Source organism: Manduca sexta, chromosome 28 (genome assembly GCF_014839805.1).
Source record: "Manduca sexta isolate Smith_Timp_Sample1 chromosome 28, JHU_Msex_v1.0, whole genome shotgun sequence".
NCBI lineage: Eukaryota > Metazoa > Arthropoda > Insecta > Lepidoptera > Sphingidae > Manduca > Manduca sexta.
Window position 1 is genome coordinate 739,195 of NC_051142.1, and position 19,995 is coordinate 759,189.

A 19,995-nucleotide genomic window follows, 5' to 3' on the forward strand; every position below is an offset into this window, starting at 1 on the left:
TGGCAACCCCGTAAAAGGCGAGGATTCATACGGTTTCTTATAAGAATGCAGCTCGAGTTAAATTCTCTATGAGTAAAAATATACTACATTAAGAGCAATTAATTATAAACGAAATGTAGACAGCCACCATATTTATGAATAATGTTAATCAGTAATTATGAATAATTGTATACATTAAGACTCAAGAGAGAGCAGCAGTACTTTGTAAAATAAACCAAGTTTATCAATACCATCTTATTGGCTACAGAGAACAGACGTTTAATTTAAAACAATGTAAGATCTAACAATAAGCTAAGCTGCTTTCACTAGACGATAAATCAGTCCATTAAATATGGTCTTTATTTACGCTACATTAAACCAACTGAGGTTATAAACACGCTACACTCAATTGCAACAACTTCCTGTTGTTAATCTTATTTGGAAGATTAATTATGCATTCTTCCCTCTTTACCTATGCTATAAATATTTTTTTCTCATTATGTAGTTCGACAAGTAAAGCGTTTCCTACATTTGGTGACACAATAAAAGCTTCTATGCATGTAAAAAATAAGGCACGCCGTGCAAGTGAATATAAAATGCATGGAATAAACTATTATTGCGAATAACAAAGTAATTTTAAAATGTATTTAGTTTTATTAAGTTTCAATTGTCAAAAGATGGAATACAAGGGTGAAATGACTCTAGGCTGTTATTCCCTGCACCATAGCGCCGCTTTAACACGGTCTTACCCTAGTGAAGATTCTTCAAATCTCATAATTAAATGATTTACGACGTACAGGAACGTTCATCTCAAAATACATATTGAGCAAATATTTAACTTATATTTAGGACATTTTAGTTATTACAACTTTATTTGAAAAGATTAAAAGTTCATCTATACAATCAAAGTGCAGTTCCACCGCAGTTAAAATCAAAGCAGGCTTATGTGGACATTGGAAAATCCCGCAGTAGCTCGTATTATCATACCATAGACAGTGTTGAGCATAGATATTTACAATTTAATATTCTCAAGCAATAACGCTCAATGGTCAACCATCAACAATGGTTGGTGACGGACTGATGATAAATTATTCAAACCGCGACGATTTCTCAACGAATTCCTGAACGCAGCTGCAACCGTCATCCTTGATTGGTCGCGACTAGCGTTCGATTTTTAAATCGTAACCGTCTTTTTGTCGTAATTGACTGGAAAGGTCCATGCACTTTGATCGCTTTCGTATTTAGGTTTTATGATTGACGACAAAAATCTTGCGGCAATGTGAGACTCATAAATCTTATTTGTCACCTTAATTTGGGCTCTGAAACATTAATGAATATAAAATTAAAATTGATTGCACTTGCCGGTGAAAATTTGTATGGGCTTACTATTAGGGTGTCATCGGGACCGCAAATTGCACTCACGGCGGTTGTAACTGTAATGATCTCTAAAATGCCAAACTAATGCGATTACGGTATGCAATCACTACTTATTAAAATCCACTCAACTTGTGCCTGTTCAACTTATTATTTAGACATAACAATAAAATGGCGCTGAGTACCACGGTACAATTGTTGGCAGTAGTAAACATGCAAACACGGATGTAAATCGACGCCAAACGACACTGACACGGCGTTTATGAAATATGACCACAAACGTGGACCAACCAATCACTTATTTGATTACAAACGTCTTTCCTTGTATATAAACGTTTTTAGTCACAGTTGTTTGTAATATTGCAAGTATTTCGTAATTGAAAAATTGCAGCAAATTGTCACGCTGCAGTTCAGTAGATATTGTTTGCGAAGCGATTGTCTATAAATTTGTATCGCGGAAAAATTGAAGAGTCATTCTGCTTTATCTCAACGTCTTTTTTTAGATCTACAGAGGCAGAAACTATCGATAAATGTTAACTCATCGTGGCTCAAAGGGGATCAAAAACCTATACTATTACAATAGGAAATTAAATCGTGTATTTAATACGAGATCGTGATGTCGTAGCGAATTAAAAATATATTATGAAGTTTCTATAAAAATATAAATATTTGTGTACTTTTTAAAAGATTAAGCTCTGCGCTTTAGGAGCATGTCAAATATGTTATTTTAGAAAAACTGGTCTATCATTTTTGATCGGATTGTATACTATGTAATAAATATAACCCAAATAATATTTAAACGTCGTAAAAGAGCTTCCATAAATAAATACACTTTTAATATACAAATGTTTACCATAAGAAGGCACACAAGCAAAGTACCCTTTGCTTAAAAATGGCAGCCATATTGGATCACAATGGAATATAAAAAGTTACCAGACCATTTATTTACCCGGAATGGAACCGTATTTGCAAATGTAGGACTCGTTTAAAAGCATTATAAGGACGACTCGATGCAAGATCGTAACAATATTAAATGAGCAAAACATCAAGGCTATCTTGGGGTCGCATCAGACACGATCGTGAACTGCGTTTCCTGAATATCATAATATAAAACGTAATACTAAACTGTTTGGATACTTTCCTTGGCCTTTTACGTTTTGGAAAGATGCTACACTCAGCCACAAAAGTAGCTGAACAATAAAACTTCATATAGCCGGTTTACGTTAAGTTTAATTGAATATTTTTTTCTTTGTCTGAAGTAAAATCTTTCTATTTTATTCTAGGGAAGAAAAAAACATGGTAATAATACATTAAATTTTTACGATTCGCTCTATAAACACATATTTTATTCTTGAACAAAGTTCAATAAAATATAACTAAAAAATGTATAGTTTCAAATTATTACTACAAATCACTCACATGAAGCAAATAATAATACAAACAAAATAGGCAAAAGCATATTTTAAATGCATCATATAAAACTAACGCGATACGAAACATTTTACACATTGCGTACACAATTGTTCGCGATATTGAATAAATCAGTGCAATTTGCTTCACGATAACCAACGCAGTATGACGCACTTTGTTACCTATTTGCCCGCTAATTCTTCGTGTACTATGATTTTTCAATTACAGTCTATGGAAAATATGCAAATGGCACTATGACCGCTGTCGTAGTTCTTAGAATTCTTGGTATGGACAAAAAATCTTGTATGTAAGGTCTCTTTATAAAGAAGCTTATGTATTCTGCTATAACTACCTATATTATTTTATATTTTTTTTACAAATGAACAAATCGGTCTTTTGATGTAAATTTTTCAATATCGGAATCAAAAATAGCGGCGCGTTTAGAAAGTGTTTAATTTTCTCCTCTGATAATGTCTATAAATACTTACCTATTATATAATTTGGGTTCTCAAGAAAGGAGAAGCACTATTTTTCCACTTTTAATAACAATTCCGTTTAACATCTAAAAAGGTCGAATTTTTTTTAAAACCACGCCTTTATGTTCGAAAATTATGCACATTCAACAACATTTCGGTTAAGTGGATAATTATCATTGAACGCGTAACACCGAGATTTTATCAAATACGACGACTTGTTCCACTCACTTATAATTTTGCATAAAAACCATCAAAAAGTCTTATCTTAAATAAAAAAAAAAAAACAAGAAAATTATATTTAAATTTTTTTTTCCTCAACATTATTTAGAAGGTAGGTACTCAGAATTTTGACGGCCAGCTATTACAATCCGAAATGATAATTGACAAATCTTTTTAAAATATCAAAAAATATATTCTCACATATTTCACTGGTTGAGTATTAAATTGTGATCCAGTTCCAAATCATTCAGAATCATAGAAATGTACCTTTACGCAGTTGTGGGTGAGTTTTTTGTGTGGCAGATCAGTCACGTCTGCCGCGGACCGCAATACCGCCAGACCATGACCGAATAGCGGTAACGCACTCAGAAATGCGGCTTAAGATGAACATGTTTACAAATAAACAGATTTTATTCCATAATACCGCAAAACACCTTTGGTTTATATCTTGATTTAGGCAAACGTAACGGATTTGTCACACAAAAAACTCATCCACAAATGCGTGAAGGTACTTCTATGATTCTGATTGATTGGATCACAATTTAATGCTCAATCAGTGAAACATGTGAGAATATTTTTTTTTTTGTTATATTGAAAAGATGTCATTTCGGATCGTAAATGTTGGTCGTTAATTAATGCCATTGAATAAACATATTCAACTAGTCTTAGATAGAAAACGAAGTTTAAATTAAGTGAAACGTCTAAATAAGGAACATGATCTTCTGACACTACGGAGAGACCCGACTGCTCACAAACAACACGAAAACTTGCACTCGTCTCAAATCTCATAATACCTGATTGCATTAGCAACAATATACTTTAAACCAAAACCACTTGTACAATGTTGCTTGCGGTAGAAATAGGCATTGCGATACATCAATCAGTCAACCTCTTTCGTATCTAGACTTTAAACTATATTTTTTTCCTTTGTTGTAAGAATTAGATACTTAGCAATAAATTCCAATCTAGTCTATAAGACTAATAAGTAATGCAATTCTAACCTAATTTCATAGTTTTTATGACTACAACTAAGAATAATATTCTATTATCTTAGAGACTTGATATGAAAACCACCTAAATCTGTTTTTTTTTTTTTTTTTTTTTTTTTTTATTATTCTGAACAACAAACAGTTACACAACACATCTTATATATAAAATGTAAATTAAATAGTCTAACTTATTGTTTAACCAACACCGTTGTCCCCAGATTAACTAATTATAATGATAATTTGTACCTACACCGCGAATTTTGTAATATTAGGACAAATAAACTAAAACTGCAGAACAGAAATTATACATAAAAGCTAAAACAGATAAAAATAACAGATCAGAAAAATAACAGATCAGAAGAACATAACTTCCTCTTAACGCTTTCTATAAGTCAACAGAATGTTGATTCGGAACACTGTGTCGTTTCGATTCATACTTTCGATTTTCACGTTTGAAAAGGTAAACGCTTTGATAGTATAATAACGCAATTTCCGTAATAGTTCCAATTTTAATGCTGTTACAACCTATTATTAGGTGCATTTCTATTGATAGTACTATCTGAGATTAACCTTTGTATAATATAATTTGTAGATGTTAGCACTTAGGCAATTTCACTGATTACACGAAAGGCAAAAGTAAAACTTGCGTCACGACAGTTTTCTATAAAATATTGCGATCATTCCCGTTTATTCGCGCTGCAGACAAGAAATATTAATTACTTCTTTGATTTTCCATAAAATATTCGTATAACACATGTATACTATAATAACTAGAAAAAATATGATGAATAAAACTGATCATTAAAATTCCAGACAATATGGCAAAGGAATTCACAAACAGCCACAAAAAACACCTACACAAAAAGTTCGGTCATCTAAAGAATGCAGTCAATATAAGTTATAGAGAATTCAAAAAGAGAATCACATATCCTGTTTTGACTTCATAAAGAGTAAAAACATCACCAGAATCGGGTTAAAAGGATGTTTTGAAATACATTGCGGCATTTTTTATTTGACAAGTGTTGATATTTTAAATGGCTGTTTTGCGTCAGAGGTGTTTGTGTTCTATTAATTCTCCTTAACATTTTGTGTATCTATTTCTGGATCATTATAGCGCTATATAACTAAAAATATCGTTCGTTTCTTTTAATAATAGCGTTACTTAGTAATTATTTTATATTTGTAGGAGCGGGAAATCATTAGGCCCACGCTACTAAATAAAATATTAATATTTCATGTTGCTTGTTGACGTTCAAGAAAGCAGAGAATAAATCATACCTGTCATTATTAAAAATATATATTAAACTCATTGGCCTATCTTATTTATAAATAAATTCACTGGCCCAATTAGGATTTATGCAACAACTTAATATTCTACAAATTAATTAAAACATAGATTATTCAAATTTATTTTGATCAATCCCAAGCCCAATTAACTACACTTATCCTAACTAAACTTTAAAACGCAGATGGCACAAAAACCAGCACAGCAACAAACAGAATAGTTATTTGTCGTAAATTCCAATAATAATTGCCCTCAATTTGTGTAATGCGTTGCTTTTGCACGATACTGAACATTATACCTGCTGTACGCGCACTTATCTAGGTCAATGCTTAGCCGAAAAGGTAAAAGGTTGGTTGGCCGGTTGATAATATTCCACCTTGTACATTTTAAATTAAATTCTTTGAATTTTATGGCTAGTAAACATAAATATTAAATGTTTTAATAATTATATAAATATTTGTAATAAATACAAGTTAGATTTGTTTTCTTGAATTTCAAAATGCAACATGAAATATTAATAATTTAGTAGCGTGCGCCTAATGATTTCCCGCTCGCACAAATATAAAATAAATATTAAGAAACGCTATTATTAAAAAAAATGTACGATATATTTTAAGTTATATAACGCTATATAATAATAATAATATCAGCCCTGTATTATATACTTGCCCACTGCTGAGCACGGGCCTCCTCTACTACTGAGAGGGATTAGGCCACCGCGCTGGCCTAGTGCGGATTGGTAGACTTCACACACCTTCGAAATTCCTATAGAGAACTTCTCAGATGTGCAGGTTTCCTCACGATGTTTTCCTTCACCGTTAAAGCGAACGATTAATTCTCAAAGATTACACACATGATTTTAGAAAAGTCAGAGGTGTGTGCCCTTCGGATTTGAACCTGCGGAAATTCGTCTTGGCAGTCCGTTCTACACCCAACTAGACTATCGCCGCTAACGCTATAATGATTAAAAAATAGGTGTATCAAATATGAAGAAGAAATAATTGATCACTAATGATATATTTTTATAAATAAAACTATTTATTATATATTATTCTTCGTCCTCCCCGTGACCATAAACGCTGCAACGTCTTCGAAACGTCAGGAGAAAACTATAATATAGTAAACCGCCAAAAATCCGAAAAACAGTTTTATTCTTATGTCTAACATTCGCATAAACGTATAAAATCATTACGATATATTTCTGATAATTTTAATTGCAATATTTGTATATTTTTATACAAATCATTCATCTAGGGACCATGACACAGCTCTTTAACGAAATAATGATTAATATATACTATAATTGGTCCTCAATATAAGAATTTGTCAACTTATTTTGGTGAGTCCTTGGTCAGTACACGAATAAGTCATATTTAAAAAAAAATAATACATAATTTTGTTATTGCTTTTTTTTCACCGAATTCTGAACAGACTCCGCCTATTAAATCCTCATTATTAAAAAAAAAGAGATTTCAACCCATATAAGTCTTATAATCAATACATACTAAAGTATTGTCAATCATAATTATTTTTGCGTTATATTTAAAGAATTCTAACATACTAACACGAATACGACACGGTGTGCGCATTCGGCAACTTTCGCATTTCGCCACGATCAGAACTATTTATTGATTTCTTCAGATAATAATTACTAGTTAAATAATGCGAACATTGTTTTCCGTCAAGTACTGCACTAATTAAATCAACTGAATAGCATATCGCCTGCATAGTTCAGTCAGCGTTGCCTAATTGCTATGTCGACTAGTTCAATTACGCTTTGTTAGCTTTCATTGATGTGGGTACCTATTATGAGAAGTCTATTAATTTCTAATGGAAATGTTTCTTCAAAATGTTAAATGGAGTGCTTCGCTGACGTATTTGTATTGCGTCGTTGGTAAGGATTATCGGTCTGAGGTGTCAGGCAAATATGATTTTTGGGTTTCCTGCTCAGTATCAGAATCAAAATTTATGCTCGATATGGCGATAAGCTCACCCTCCATCACATAATATTGTCTTTTTTTTATTGCCTTTGAAAGCAAGGGAGCTACTGCCTCACCTGATAGTAAGTGGCCTCCGTCGCTCTTGGATACCGGTCATGTCTTAAGCACGGCCAACTCGCCTTCTTCCGTGAAATCAATATGGGCAATCAGCATAAGACGGAAAGCAAATAGCATAAGTGGGTGCTCTGATTGCATCTCTCTCTACCACTTCAGGAAAATAGGTGGGATGTATGTGGTGTGGATGTATCTTGGAATAGTTATATAGGTGGGGTTTATACGTAATTTCCGCTAGTATTTTAATAAAGTAGAAAAATAATTGAAAATTATATTATTTGCAACATCTTTACGTAGAATTTGTCAATTATTTCCGTTACTAATAAAATTATAAATGAGATACTTATTTTTATATTAAATGTAGTATTTTTAGATACGTCTTTTATTTTAAGGTTATTCAACTACCTATTTTGTGACATTTGGCATTTGGCAAATGTACTTAACTAATAATTAATTATTATATCATTTGAAGTCAAGAATAATTTCCAATACCTATTAGATCTATAATATAATCAATACCTATATAGATTTGAATTCATTTTTAAGTAGAATACATTTTTTAAAGTCGCATACTGTCTATGGATTTAATTCCACTGCATATTACTTTTTTATATCTTTAATACCATTAACTGTAATTTTACCGTATGTTTTAAGTCATAAACCCAAAAATACATACATACAATTATTATCTATTAAATAAGCGAAACATACAATTACACTCACTTACACTTCCATAATTACTGAGTAGAACAATTTTTTCGTATAATTCTTTCTTCTTCAAACAAATAAAAAGAAAATAAATTATATTTTTGTTAATGCCCTTTCTTATTGTACACGTTAGAATAAATCGATAATTTCTTTACAAGAGTTAAATGGTTTTGGATATAAAAAATAGAGATGTTTTTTTCTAAATAATTTGTAGTTTTCACTTAACGTCTTGGTTTGAATTATAAAAGTGGTGAAAGCCATTCAAGGTTTTTTTTTTTATAGCAAAGATAGAGATAAACTACTTTCAATACGAGCAAAATACTGTGGCTGATATTATAGATAAGATTGGGTAAGGATAAATTGATAAAAAATCTTATAAAAAACATTCATAAATGTTTAACTACTGGACATAATAAGGTTTAACATCTCATGTCTGAGCATGGCGAGCGCAGCGGAGTACCGAATAATAATTTGTAATTCAAGGTGTTGGAGGGTGTTTCGCCCATTAATAGGCGGTCGTATCGCTTACCATCAGGCGAACTGCAATCTTGCCTCGCCATTCAAGAAATAAAATAAAAACATATCGTTCCGATACTTTCTGGCTTACGTTAAATAATTTTAGAGCCAGAGGGAATTCACTTTCAAAAAGGTTACTTCACTTATTAGTAATCTCGGATCACAGTGATATCTTTTTCTGCTCGATATCAGCCCGGAGACTAGAATACATGTCCAATATGGCAAAGGTTCGCCATCACATCATGGGGCGAAATAATCATTACTAAAAGTGGATGGACCAGATGCGCCGCTATCCCTTAGAGGTATATTGCTCTAAATTGCCGAAAAAAGCGCATATAACAGATAACACCCCACGTGGTTGCTTACGTCGATACGTGCAGTTCTGCACACTTCTCGTACATTACATAATACTAGTGTGCTTAAAATAACTGCAGCTGATTTACGACTCAATGTTAGTGTTTTCGTTTACGTCTATATCTTGTTAATGTCTAAACGGGGCGATCAGTTTAACAACCGTCCTTACGCGGTATCTTATTTACTAATACCACGTAGATATTTGCCAGAAATTCAAAATTGTTGGTTAATTTTTGCCAGAATTTTTAGATGTTGGTGATTATAGACAATTTAGTTCAAATTTTAGATCAAGGTATTAATAGCTGTATAGATTACATTACGATCTAGAAAACCAATATTTATTGAGAAAAATATTATTAATGTCTGAATAAAAGTTTTGTATTTGTATTACAGTGGCGAAAGGTCCATACAACCCATTCTTGCCGGCTTCCCTATTGTAATTTATGTAAAATTAAATTATCATTAGAACGATTTGCAAACCGCATTTATGCTTATTATTTACTGTTGTACTAAAACATTTATAATATACTATTGACTGGCGAAAATCTAAAACATTGCTGTGTTCATGTTCTAGTAAACTAAGAGATTACATCTAACTACATCCTAATTATTAGGACTCGGAATCACTGTGACTTGTAGATTTTCGAGCTTCTAGTAACATGCCTTTGGTGATAAAAACTACTATTTTTTGTTTTATAATTACACTGATGCTATTTACAATCAATAACTTTTTATTATAACTTAGAAGCCAATATGTTTTTCCCTTGTAGTTTTTACAAAAAAAAACATAAAAGAATTATAGTTGAAATAAGACCTAAATATAAGCATACAGCAGCGGTTGTTTATCTATGCCTGTATTAGCGCAATATACATTTTACTAAATATAAATAGCTCTAAGATATCTTACTACTTAAAATAACGTTTGCACCAAACAATCACTAGATTATTCCATTAACTGAAGATGGCGCATTAACTGCTGATTACGGTGCATCCTGCAACGTCCAACTATTAATCTTATCTTTACCAAATGATGGTTCCGCCAAACTGGGATTGAACCAGTCGCGTCCAGTTCTGCAAATGTTATATCACATATAAAGGTGCTTTTAAAAAAATATTAGTTTATGTGGATTAGTAGAGGAGGCCCGTGCTCAGTAGTAGAGGAGGCCCGTGCTCAGCAGTGGGCAAGTATACATATAATACAGGGCTGATATTATTATTATTATTATGTGGATTAACAAAGTTTTTGCTGTTATTTAAAATGTGAGTTTATTTCTTAAAAATAAAAACAGAAACAGTAGCTCTTTGCAGATGTAGTTTGGCTAAAACCTTTTTATTTATACCTTTCGATTCAGTCCAGGCATAATATGAATCCTTTGCTATTACTTTAGTTAATTACTCGTGAAGGATATTTGGAAAATAAAAGAAAAACCAGTCATTATTTATAAAACGTATCGATATTATTATCTTCTATCTATCTATACTTATAATAAATCTGTAGAGAGGTCAATTCTGTACATGAAATATATTTCCAAAATAATAACTGTCAGGGGGTGATTAGGGATCGATACTGATGCCAAAAATGCAATTAGTAAAATTTTTGTCTGTCTGTCTGTATAACCGTTATAGAAACAAAAACTACTCGACGGATTTTAACGAAACTTGGTACAATTATTTGTCATACTCCTGTGCTGGTTATAGTATACTTTTCATCACGCTACAATTAATAGGAGCAGAGCAGTGAAGGGAAATGTTGGGAAAACGGGAGAAGTTACTCCATTTTTTTAAGCTTCCGTCGCGTGTGCAATCTTAATGGTTAAAGCTACACAGAAATCATGTATTAAAATTATGTAAAAAATATCCCACGACAGCATGTGTCTATCTTTTATAGTTGACTCAGAATAACACGTGTAACTCCCGATAGCTTAGCAGTTCGAAGCTTTCTCATTATATTTGTCTACTCTTACGTTTATAACACTCTCAGTCATCCCTAATTAAAAAAGTTAACATTATTAAATATTCCATAAAAAAGAATCATAGAAATCGGTATAGAAACACCAAAGTTATACATGAAATACGCTAATAATAAGCCATCATGCGTGAATACTGAATCATGCTATAAGGATTATTTTTGTATATATATAAGGTCGCGAACGCACAGGCAGGCGGCTTGCTTGGTACCTAGAGGCTAGCGAATCACCTAGCGAGTAGCTTCGTAAAACAAACATTCTCGAACGTTCGCGACCGGCTCCATTTTTGAAGTCCGAAATCCACGCGGGCGAAGCTGCGGGCGGAAGCTAGTAGTAAATATATTAAGGTGTTCCACCCGGCAAAACGGCGCGCTAGACATATTTATAGAAGCTATCTAATCGAAAGTTATAAAACAATACAGAAGAGATAATTATACATCACATTATGATTATGATTTTTTTAACCAAATTATTCGTAAATCTTTGCATATTTCCACCGCAATTCCTGCGCCGAAACCGAATGATCAAGGTCGTTTCATCGGCAGAGGGTCTTAAGAATCAGTTAAAATACGACAAATGACTTAATTCGTGAGCACATAAAAGGTACCAGATTAGATGAATACCTACCACCGTACACATTGTCAAAGAGTTAGCAGTCACTTGTTCCAACTCACTTTCTGGGATCAGTGTAACCGATATGACAATTGACCGTCCAAAAGACAAACATCATTTTGGCAAACGTCGAAACACTTTCCAAGTGGTCAAGATATTTAGAAACATAAAATTATAGTTGTATTTCAATACCGATGTTACAAATTAAACTGTCGTCTAAAATAACTATCGGTTTGGCAACAGGCGACGCGTCAACACCATGGTCATGTCGTAACAGTTCGACGCACTTTGTTACGAGCCCGCAGCGCGAATTACAAATGTTAGTAAACACGCGGGCTATAGATAAACAAACGAGCTCATTTCATGTAGGTCGAATTTCATTAGATAGTGCAAGGTTTTTATTGTTTTTATTTTATATCAATCAAAGTAATGTAAAATGGATTTGTTTTTAATGGTATTAATTTAGTATGTATATTTAAATACGGCCTATGTATTGCCTGGCCTAAGAGATTAGCTGTCGTAGTTTAAAAGTTTTATTTTTATTGTTTATGGTTTCAAATTGGCATGCAATGGAACCTCAGAACATGGAACTTTCCTTAGTTTGTATAATGACTGAATTGGACGCTATAAGTCAAATTCATTAAATACGTTTTTTGCAGGGAAACTATAAAATGTTTGAGATTGCATTCGGTTTATTTTACTTACCCATGTTATTTACTATCATAAATTGAATAAGAGAATACCATATTGTATTAACTGCCATCAATTTTGAAATTTGAAATGTAATATATTGAATTTGCATTGTAGTGTAAAATAAATGATCACAAACAAAATATCTACGATAGTATTATCTATTTATAAGCCAAAAAAAGTTAATAGTGCGTAATGTTTTAGCGGGAAAAAACAAAGGAATAATATTATCACCATAGTTCGCTAGATGGCGCTGTACACCAATATGGCTATTGTTTTCTATCCTATCTGCGTTGCAGCACTTACTTTAAAGCTTTGCACATAGTATACAAAAAATTAAGAGCGAACAGTTATTTCGATTAATAAGAGCGTGGTAAATCGTTGGCACATAACCACAAATTCCCAGAGCGCGCAACGTGCCGAGAATCGAACCCCGGACGGGACCGTTACATCTGTCGGACAGGTGTGAGCACGCACGTGACGCATGCGACGAATAGCGATTGTGATGCTACGAGTGAAATGGGTGAGATCCGCCTTGTACGGTTAGCTTCGGTGAAAAGAAAGCCGCTTTACTGTCTTAAGGAAGATGTTTTGGAATAAACATGTCTACGATTTCGTATTAAACTTATTATTGAGTTAGGGAACTAGAATTATCTGATATCCTGCTTAGATAATTGTACACGACTACTGCATTGTATATAACATATGGTATATCCCAGAAATTCCTCATGTTACATCATATACCTTTAACCCTTTACATAGGGCACGCAACGGGTAGTTTTCAAAAGGGAATAAGCCGTTTCTGCAACTTTTTTATTGATGCTCCGCTCCTATTGGTCATTACTTGATGTTATATAGCCTATAGCTTTTCTCAATAAATGCAACACTAAAAGAATTTTTAAATTCGAACAAGAAGTTCCTGAGATTAGCGCGTTCAAACAAACAAACAAACAAACTCTTCAGCTTTATATAATACTAAAGATTATACGCGCAAAGACATGGGCCGACATTTTACCTAATGTCATAGTGAAGCATCACGAAACAATATTGTGTATTGTGTACATACAGAATGAAACAAAAGTCACGCGTTGATAACACTAATGTGAATTCGTTTAATCGGGCACGCGCCGTGACATACACGCAATAGGTCATTAGTGCATTTCATGGGCCAAGTTTCAACATTTCGTAAGTGTAGGCTAAAAAAAAAACAAAAAACCGCGATAGAATCCGGAAAATTAGTTTGATTTCAATGTCTAACATTCGCGTAAACATAAGAAATCATTATGTAGGCTAGACTTCAATTGATATGGACTTAGGTAAACTGTGTGTGTAAAGCGCAGCGCCGGTCGTCCACCCACGAGGTGGACAGATGAGCTCATAAAAGTCACGGCAGGTTGCTGGATGCGGGCCGCGCTCACTAGGTCGATCTGGCAATCTTTTGGAGGCCCATGTTCAACAGTGGACATGCTGCGGCTGATGATAAAACTGTGTGAGAATACCTTAGAAAGTACCTCGGAATTTAACGTGGTAAATTGATATTCAATTTTTGAATATTGTATAACTGTATAATTTAGGTAGATATTGTAAATTTGAAATTAAGGACGACGAATATCATAGTCATCCTGGTGACCATGAAGGCTGCAGTCATCGAAACGTTGGGATAAAATTATAATATAAAAAAAGTTTTATTTCAATTGATAGTATATAACGATATTGTATTATGTGGCACATCTTTTATTTGATACGTTGTTAAATGGTGCGAAAATGTTATATTTAGTATCTAATCTTACTAGGTATCCTAATGAAATCGTTTACATTCACTTTACCATTGTTTTCCAAAAAAAGGCGTTAATTTTCCATTTCATTTCGCAATTATAATATTTTTATAACTAAAACCCGAAGCACATGATTTGCAAATAAGGCTACAGTTAGACCGATGAGGACGATAACAGGTCAGAATAAAATGGCCACGTGAATAAAAAACAATACAGCCCGATGGTCAATATTATGCTCAAGCAAGCGCAGTTCCCGTACAATTAACCAACCGAGTGATCACACCGCCCCCTAACGGTTACCAAGTAAACTAACGACACCAACATAAAAATAAAACACAATAAAAAATAATCGTAAAAATAAATAATAAAATAAAAGTTTGAGATTGCTTCCGCTAATTAAAACGTTTGTTAACCTAGTAACGTAATTGCGTTACGTCTTGTTACTTTTATGGTTAGACTTGCTAAAAAAAATATTTTGATACTTAGACTAGTAATAAAGATATATTGATTATTGGTAGTAGAGCAGCCCACACCGATACATACATGTTATATAAATATTTTTTTAACCATTAATATGATAAAGAACATTTCCCTGCGCGTTGCGTACCCTACATAAGGGGAATATGCTCATAACGACACAATAATGGTCAAACCAACATCATTAAATATTTTTTCTCTTCCATACACAAACATCAATACGATTTAAATTGGACAGAATTCTCTATTAATTATTCGCATTGGGCTGATATTAATTATGAATATGTACAAAGCGTGCCAAGTGACTTACTGGCAAGCTTATTTGATAACTATTTCGTAATCTAGAAATATTACCGTGTTACAATGTTGTATCATAAATATAGATGTAGGGTTCGTCGCTAGTTAATATGTACCCCGCCAAAATAATAGTAAGCGTCTCTCCATTTTTAATTTGCCTTTGAATTATTTTGCATTCTGTCAAGGTTGCCGGTAATGTGGCTGTTTTAGACGGCAATCGTCAATATCTTAACTTCTTTGAAAGAATACTTAGCATCAAATAAGTCGTGAGGTGTTTGCCTTGTTAATAAATTCAATGCATTACCGGTTACAAAGTATATAAATTATGAAGTCGTGGTGAGACTAAATAATCTGCCAACATCAAAGTTTGGTAATACCGGTGTGAGTAATGAGTATTATAATAATTACATCATCGTATGAGCCAACAGACGAGTAGAGAAAGTTTCTTTGTGTGCCACCAACAATGCACTATTATTATTTACTATTATAATTTTATGTTAATAAAGTTTTCTTATTTAAATGTAGTATTGTATGCCTTTATATTTAATTTTAAATTAATGTGCACTGTGTATTCAAGCACAATGTATTTATTATTTATTTTAGAAAATATAAATCATAATAATTTCTTGATACTTTAAAATGTAAGCCAGCGCCATCTATGGTGGAATAGAATAACCAATAATTTAAAATATTATTCCACAATGTATTTTTAATGTTAAATTATTTTTCTACAGGTGATAATGGCAGCACTCACGCTTTGTACCTCGAGACAATAGTCGAGGAGACGAGCGATGATTTGCGATCCGAACGCTCATCAGCTGCAACATGGCTGTCCGACTCAGACGCAGATTCCGTCATCCATGTACGGGCGGCAGCAGGTATTGTAACTTATTCTAATATCTATTAATAATACTTTTAAAATCATTTCCAATTGTGTAAAGAAGGCTGTAGTAATTTTATGAACTAATTATTTTCAGTGGGTGATCTGCACAGCGCCATCTAGTGTCTAGTAGTAACTCTATTACATACGTAGTTAAAGCGTTTTGTGTAGTGTTTATGTGTGTAAAGGGTAGATGGCGCTGTATTACAAATTACATGCTATAAGTAGTTTTTTACTTGTAAACTATTACAAGTAAAAGAACGATAAATTACTGTGTTTAATAAATATTCTGAAGCTTTCACTCTATTCGGATTTTGGCAACTGTATTTGTAATCCCATTTAATAGACATGCAAATTTGTTGGACTATATCCAAATATAACGAACACGCAGTCGTGTTCGTTGTCATTGTCATTGTCGGGCTCCGAACAGAGCCACGTTTGTATCCCGCGTGGATTTTTGTTGACGCCAGTTTTCACCGCCAGGGTCGGAGTGCGACAGCGAGTCGGAACGCGAATGGGCGTGCCCGGCCAAACGCCGGCGGTGCGAGCGCGACTGTTCCCCTGTCAGCACCGGCTCCCTTTCCCGCACCTCCAGTCTCGCACAGTTCGAATCCTTGGAGCGGTCCTGTGCGGCGCCGGTGTCACCCAGCCTCTCCCCGGATTCGCTGGAGTCGCCGCCACCATCGCCGCCACCTGCGCGCATTCCTGCACCCCGAACACATCTTTCCGCCGAAAACCTCAGCGAAGACAGTGGCTACAGCGAACGCTCGCGACGGCCGCCTCCGCCCGCGCAACGGCGCCCGCCCGAAATAGCGCACCGGCCGCCGGCCGCCGCCGGTAGCGCGCCCTGCCTCACCGCGTCACCCAGTGCCGAGCGGCGGCCGCCCCGCGCCGCGCGCGCTCTCTCGCTCCCCGCCGAGCTCGACGTGTGCGCCGAGCCGCGCCGCCACGCCGCACACCGCGCGCGCTTCCGACAAACCTTTGAAGTCAGTGACAATCTCACCGTCAGCGTGGCAGACCTCACGGCGCTGGACTACCGCGGCGGGCCGCGGCGGCCGCGTCTGCCGCCGCCGCCCCCGCCTCCCCGGGCACACAGGCAACCTCCCCCGCCGCCTCCTGTGGAGGTCATCACGCATCATCCGACCGAATCACCCGCGCGGGAACCAAGTGCGGGCAGTGATTCTACAACGGAATCCGAACGTGCTTTCGCTAGAGAAATGGAAGATACCGCAAAAAGGTTAGATGAAACCGCGAGGAGAGCACTTGCTGAAAGCGCCGACTACGATCGCGAACTATCAGTGTTGACGGCGAAACGGATGCGAGATTCATGGGGCGCGTGGGACGACGTGCTCGACGAACTGCGCCGGCGCATGGAGCCGTCATCCCCGACGCCGTCGCCGCCGCGCTCGCCCTCCCCCGACCCAATCAGGCAGCCTGCATTTACATCGACGCCGTTGAGGTCAGATGTCGCTCGCGTTCGGTCGACGCCTGAGTTACGCGCCAGAGCGACTCCTCATCGAGAAACGCCGGAAGAATTACGCGCGTCTTTACAACTAGTAGCGCCACCGCCCCCGGGTTCAGCGCCGCCGGCGCGCTCCGTGTCCGCAGGCTCCAAGGGAGTGACGTTCTCGCCGGTCGTGGCGGAAGTGAGCTGGCGGGAGACGAGCGCGAGCACCACCGAAAGCGAGACGACCGCGAGCGACGACGCCGACGACGCGGAGGTAGTGGTAATCATGGAGGGGGGAGGCGAGGAAGCGCGCGCGCCGGCCGCAGAGCGCGCCGCCGCCATGACGGAAGCGGGCGCGCGCGCGCCTCGCGGCCGCATAGCAGGCTTCCTCTCGCGGTTTGCGAACTTCCGATTTTCGGGGCGCAAGGAGAAAAAATCGAGGGGCGCAGGCGCGAACGCGCGGCCTCCCGTCGCCGCGGCATCGCCGGCAGACGCGGGGCAGGGACCGCGCGCGGCGGCCGCCGGGCCGCAGTATGTGCGAATCCCGCTGAAAGAGGAGGGTGTGTCGCGGGCGGCGGCACCCCCCGTGGCGGGTGGCGTGGCGCACAAGCCGCCGCGGCCGCGCCCGCCGCCCGCTCCGGCGCCGGGCGTGCTAGAGACCGACGTGGACACGCAGCGCACCGTGCTGCACGCGCGCTCGCTGCTCGCGCTGGCGCCCCCGGACCAGCGCACGCCGCGCCCACACAAGTCCATGGAGTTCCTGCTCGACAAGGAGAGCGCCCAGACCGTGCAGGTGAGTCCACACATTCACTATAATCATACAGTTACATTCCGAGCCGACGAGCTGCAATGTTTACAAACAGGCTGCGCGGCGCCGGCCGCCGACCGTTACCCGGCGAGGCGCCGTGTGCTAATCGTTTGCAACATGCTATGCGTGATACGGGCATACATAAATGTAATAGATTGCGTCCTAAACCGTGACTAAATAACGCCGATGTCCTCGAATATAATCCTTATAGAGCACAAAAACTTCCCAAGCGAGTAGTGGCGCAGAGCGCACAACGTAATGCGTTACAGGCGCGCTCCCCGAGGGACGCCGCTGGTGTTGCGACACGGCGGCCGCGAGCCGACCGTATTCACACGCAATACATTTGAACAGGGCGGAGGTGAAAGTGTCACATAACACTATTGCCGGGCCATGTTCACGTACTGTATCCATCGCGATCGGCTGACCCGGCGTGGCACAGGCGCTGCGACGGCGCTGCTCGGGGGCGTCTGTCTTATCAATTTACCGGCCATCGAATAATGTCCTGGACTTTCTGCCTTTAATTTATTCCAAACAATTCGCGATTAGTCTTGCGCAATCTATCATTCCCTTGGAGAAAGGCGTTGTAGAATAATTAGCTTCGAGACAGTGATTTATTGATTTTACCAGTTCTGTTACTCTAGATTAGTCAACGCAGGTAGTAAAAGATAAACTGCGCTGAAAGTTCCGACTACTTATCTAAAAGAATTATGTATTTCGCATCGCAAACTGACGCATTGGTTATTCACAATCTGGTTATATCAAATAGATGTGACCGCCATGAATTAAAATTACAAAACAACAAGATATCACCACCGTAGGTAAATATTACATTCCTTCAAAACCATCTCAAATATGATTTATACAGACACTTGAAACCATAATGTCAATTTATCGAAACAAATTGCACTTTAAGCGCTTTTCTGAAACCCACAAATCACATGTAACTTTAACAAACACCAGATTCTCTAAGTGTTCTCAAAGAAATTTACAAGCTTTAAAGAACAAAAAATATCGCATAACGAAGTACTTACAGCAAAAAACTGTACACATCGTAAAACCCAAGTCACATAACAACATGTTACCACTATGCACATCTGTTTTTGTTGGTCGATGATTGTCGTTGTATGATATCACATCGAAATACGTTGATATTATTACTGAAGTATCTTGTAATACTTGAATCAAATTTATATTAACTATCATGGATGATTAAAATAAAAGGAAGAGGACAGATTATTCTGTTTACCATACGTCTGTTAAATTGTAGAAAACCGAAAAAAATATATATTTGATATTATAAAACATTAAATTAGTACCAACATTTATACTGGCCAAAAAATAACTAATGACTACATAATTCCTAATTTTCGCAACTTCTGGACACAGAAAGATATAGATATAAATTCTAACATAAAAATTCAAAGAGGATTTGAAACTCGACATGTCGCTAGTGGGCTGTCGATCAATCACTCGCGACATTGATACAATGGATCATAAATATACATAACGAATAAACGCCTTATATACAGCAGCGGGAACATTCTTCTTGGAATCTTTAGCAAAATATTTTCTTACATTGAAAGTACAATCTAATGTTATTTTATGGACAGGAATATCGTAATTTCAATAAGTAGGTATTGTTCTAGTGATTTTAATACAAAGTTACATTACATTCGTT

General features: G+C 36.8%; 1 protein-coding gene across 3 annotated transcripts in view; it reads left to right on the forward strand.

The window, feature by feature from the left end:
• The window catches only part of LOC115449365 (serine/arginine repetitive matrix protein 1), a 101,180-nt gene that overhangs the window by 28,461 nt on the left and 52,724 nt on the right, over positions 1 to 19,995 (forward strand). For all 3 annotated transcript variants that reach the window (XM_037444269.1, XM_037444272.1, XM_037444270.1), the window contains exons 2-3: positions 15,917 to 16,060; positions 16,546 to 18,302. In XM_037444269.1, coding sequence (XP_037300166.1) covers positions 15,917 to 16,060; positions 16,546 to 18,302 — 1,901 coding nt within the window. The remainder of the gene's footprint in view (positions 1 to 15,916; positions 16,061 to 16,545; positions 18,303 to 19,995) is intronic.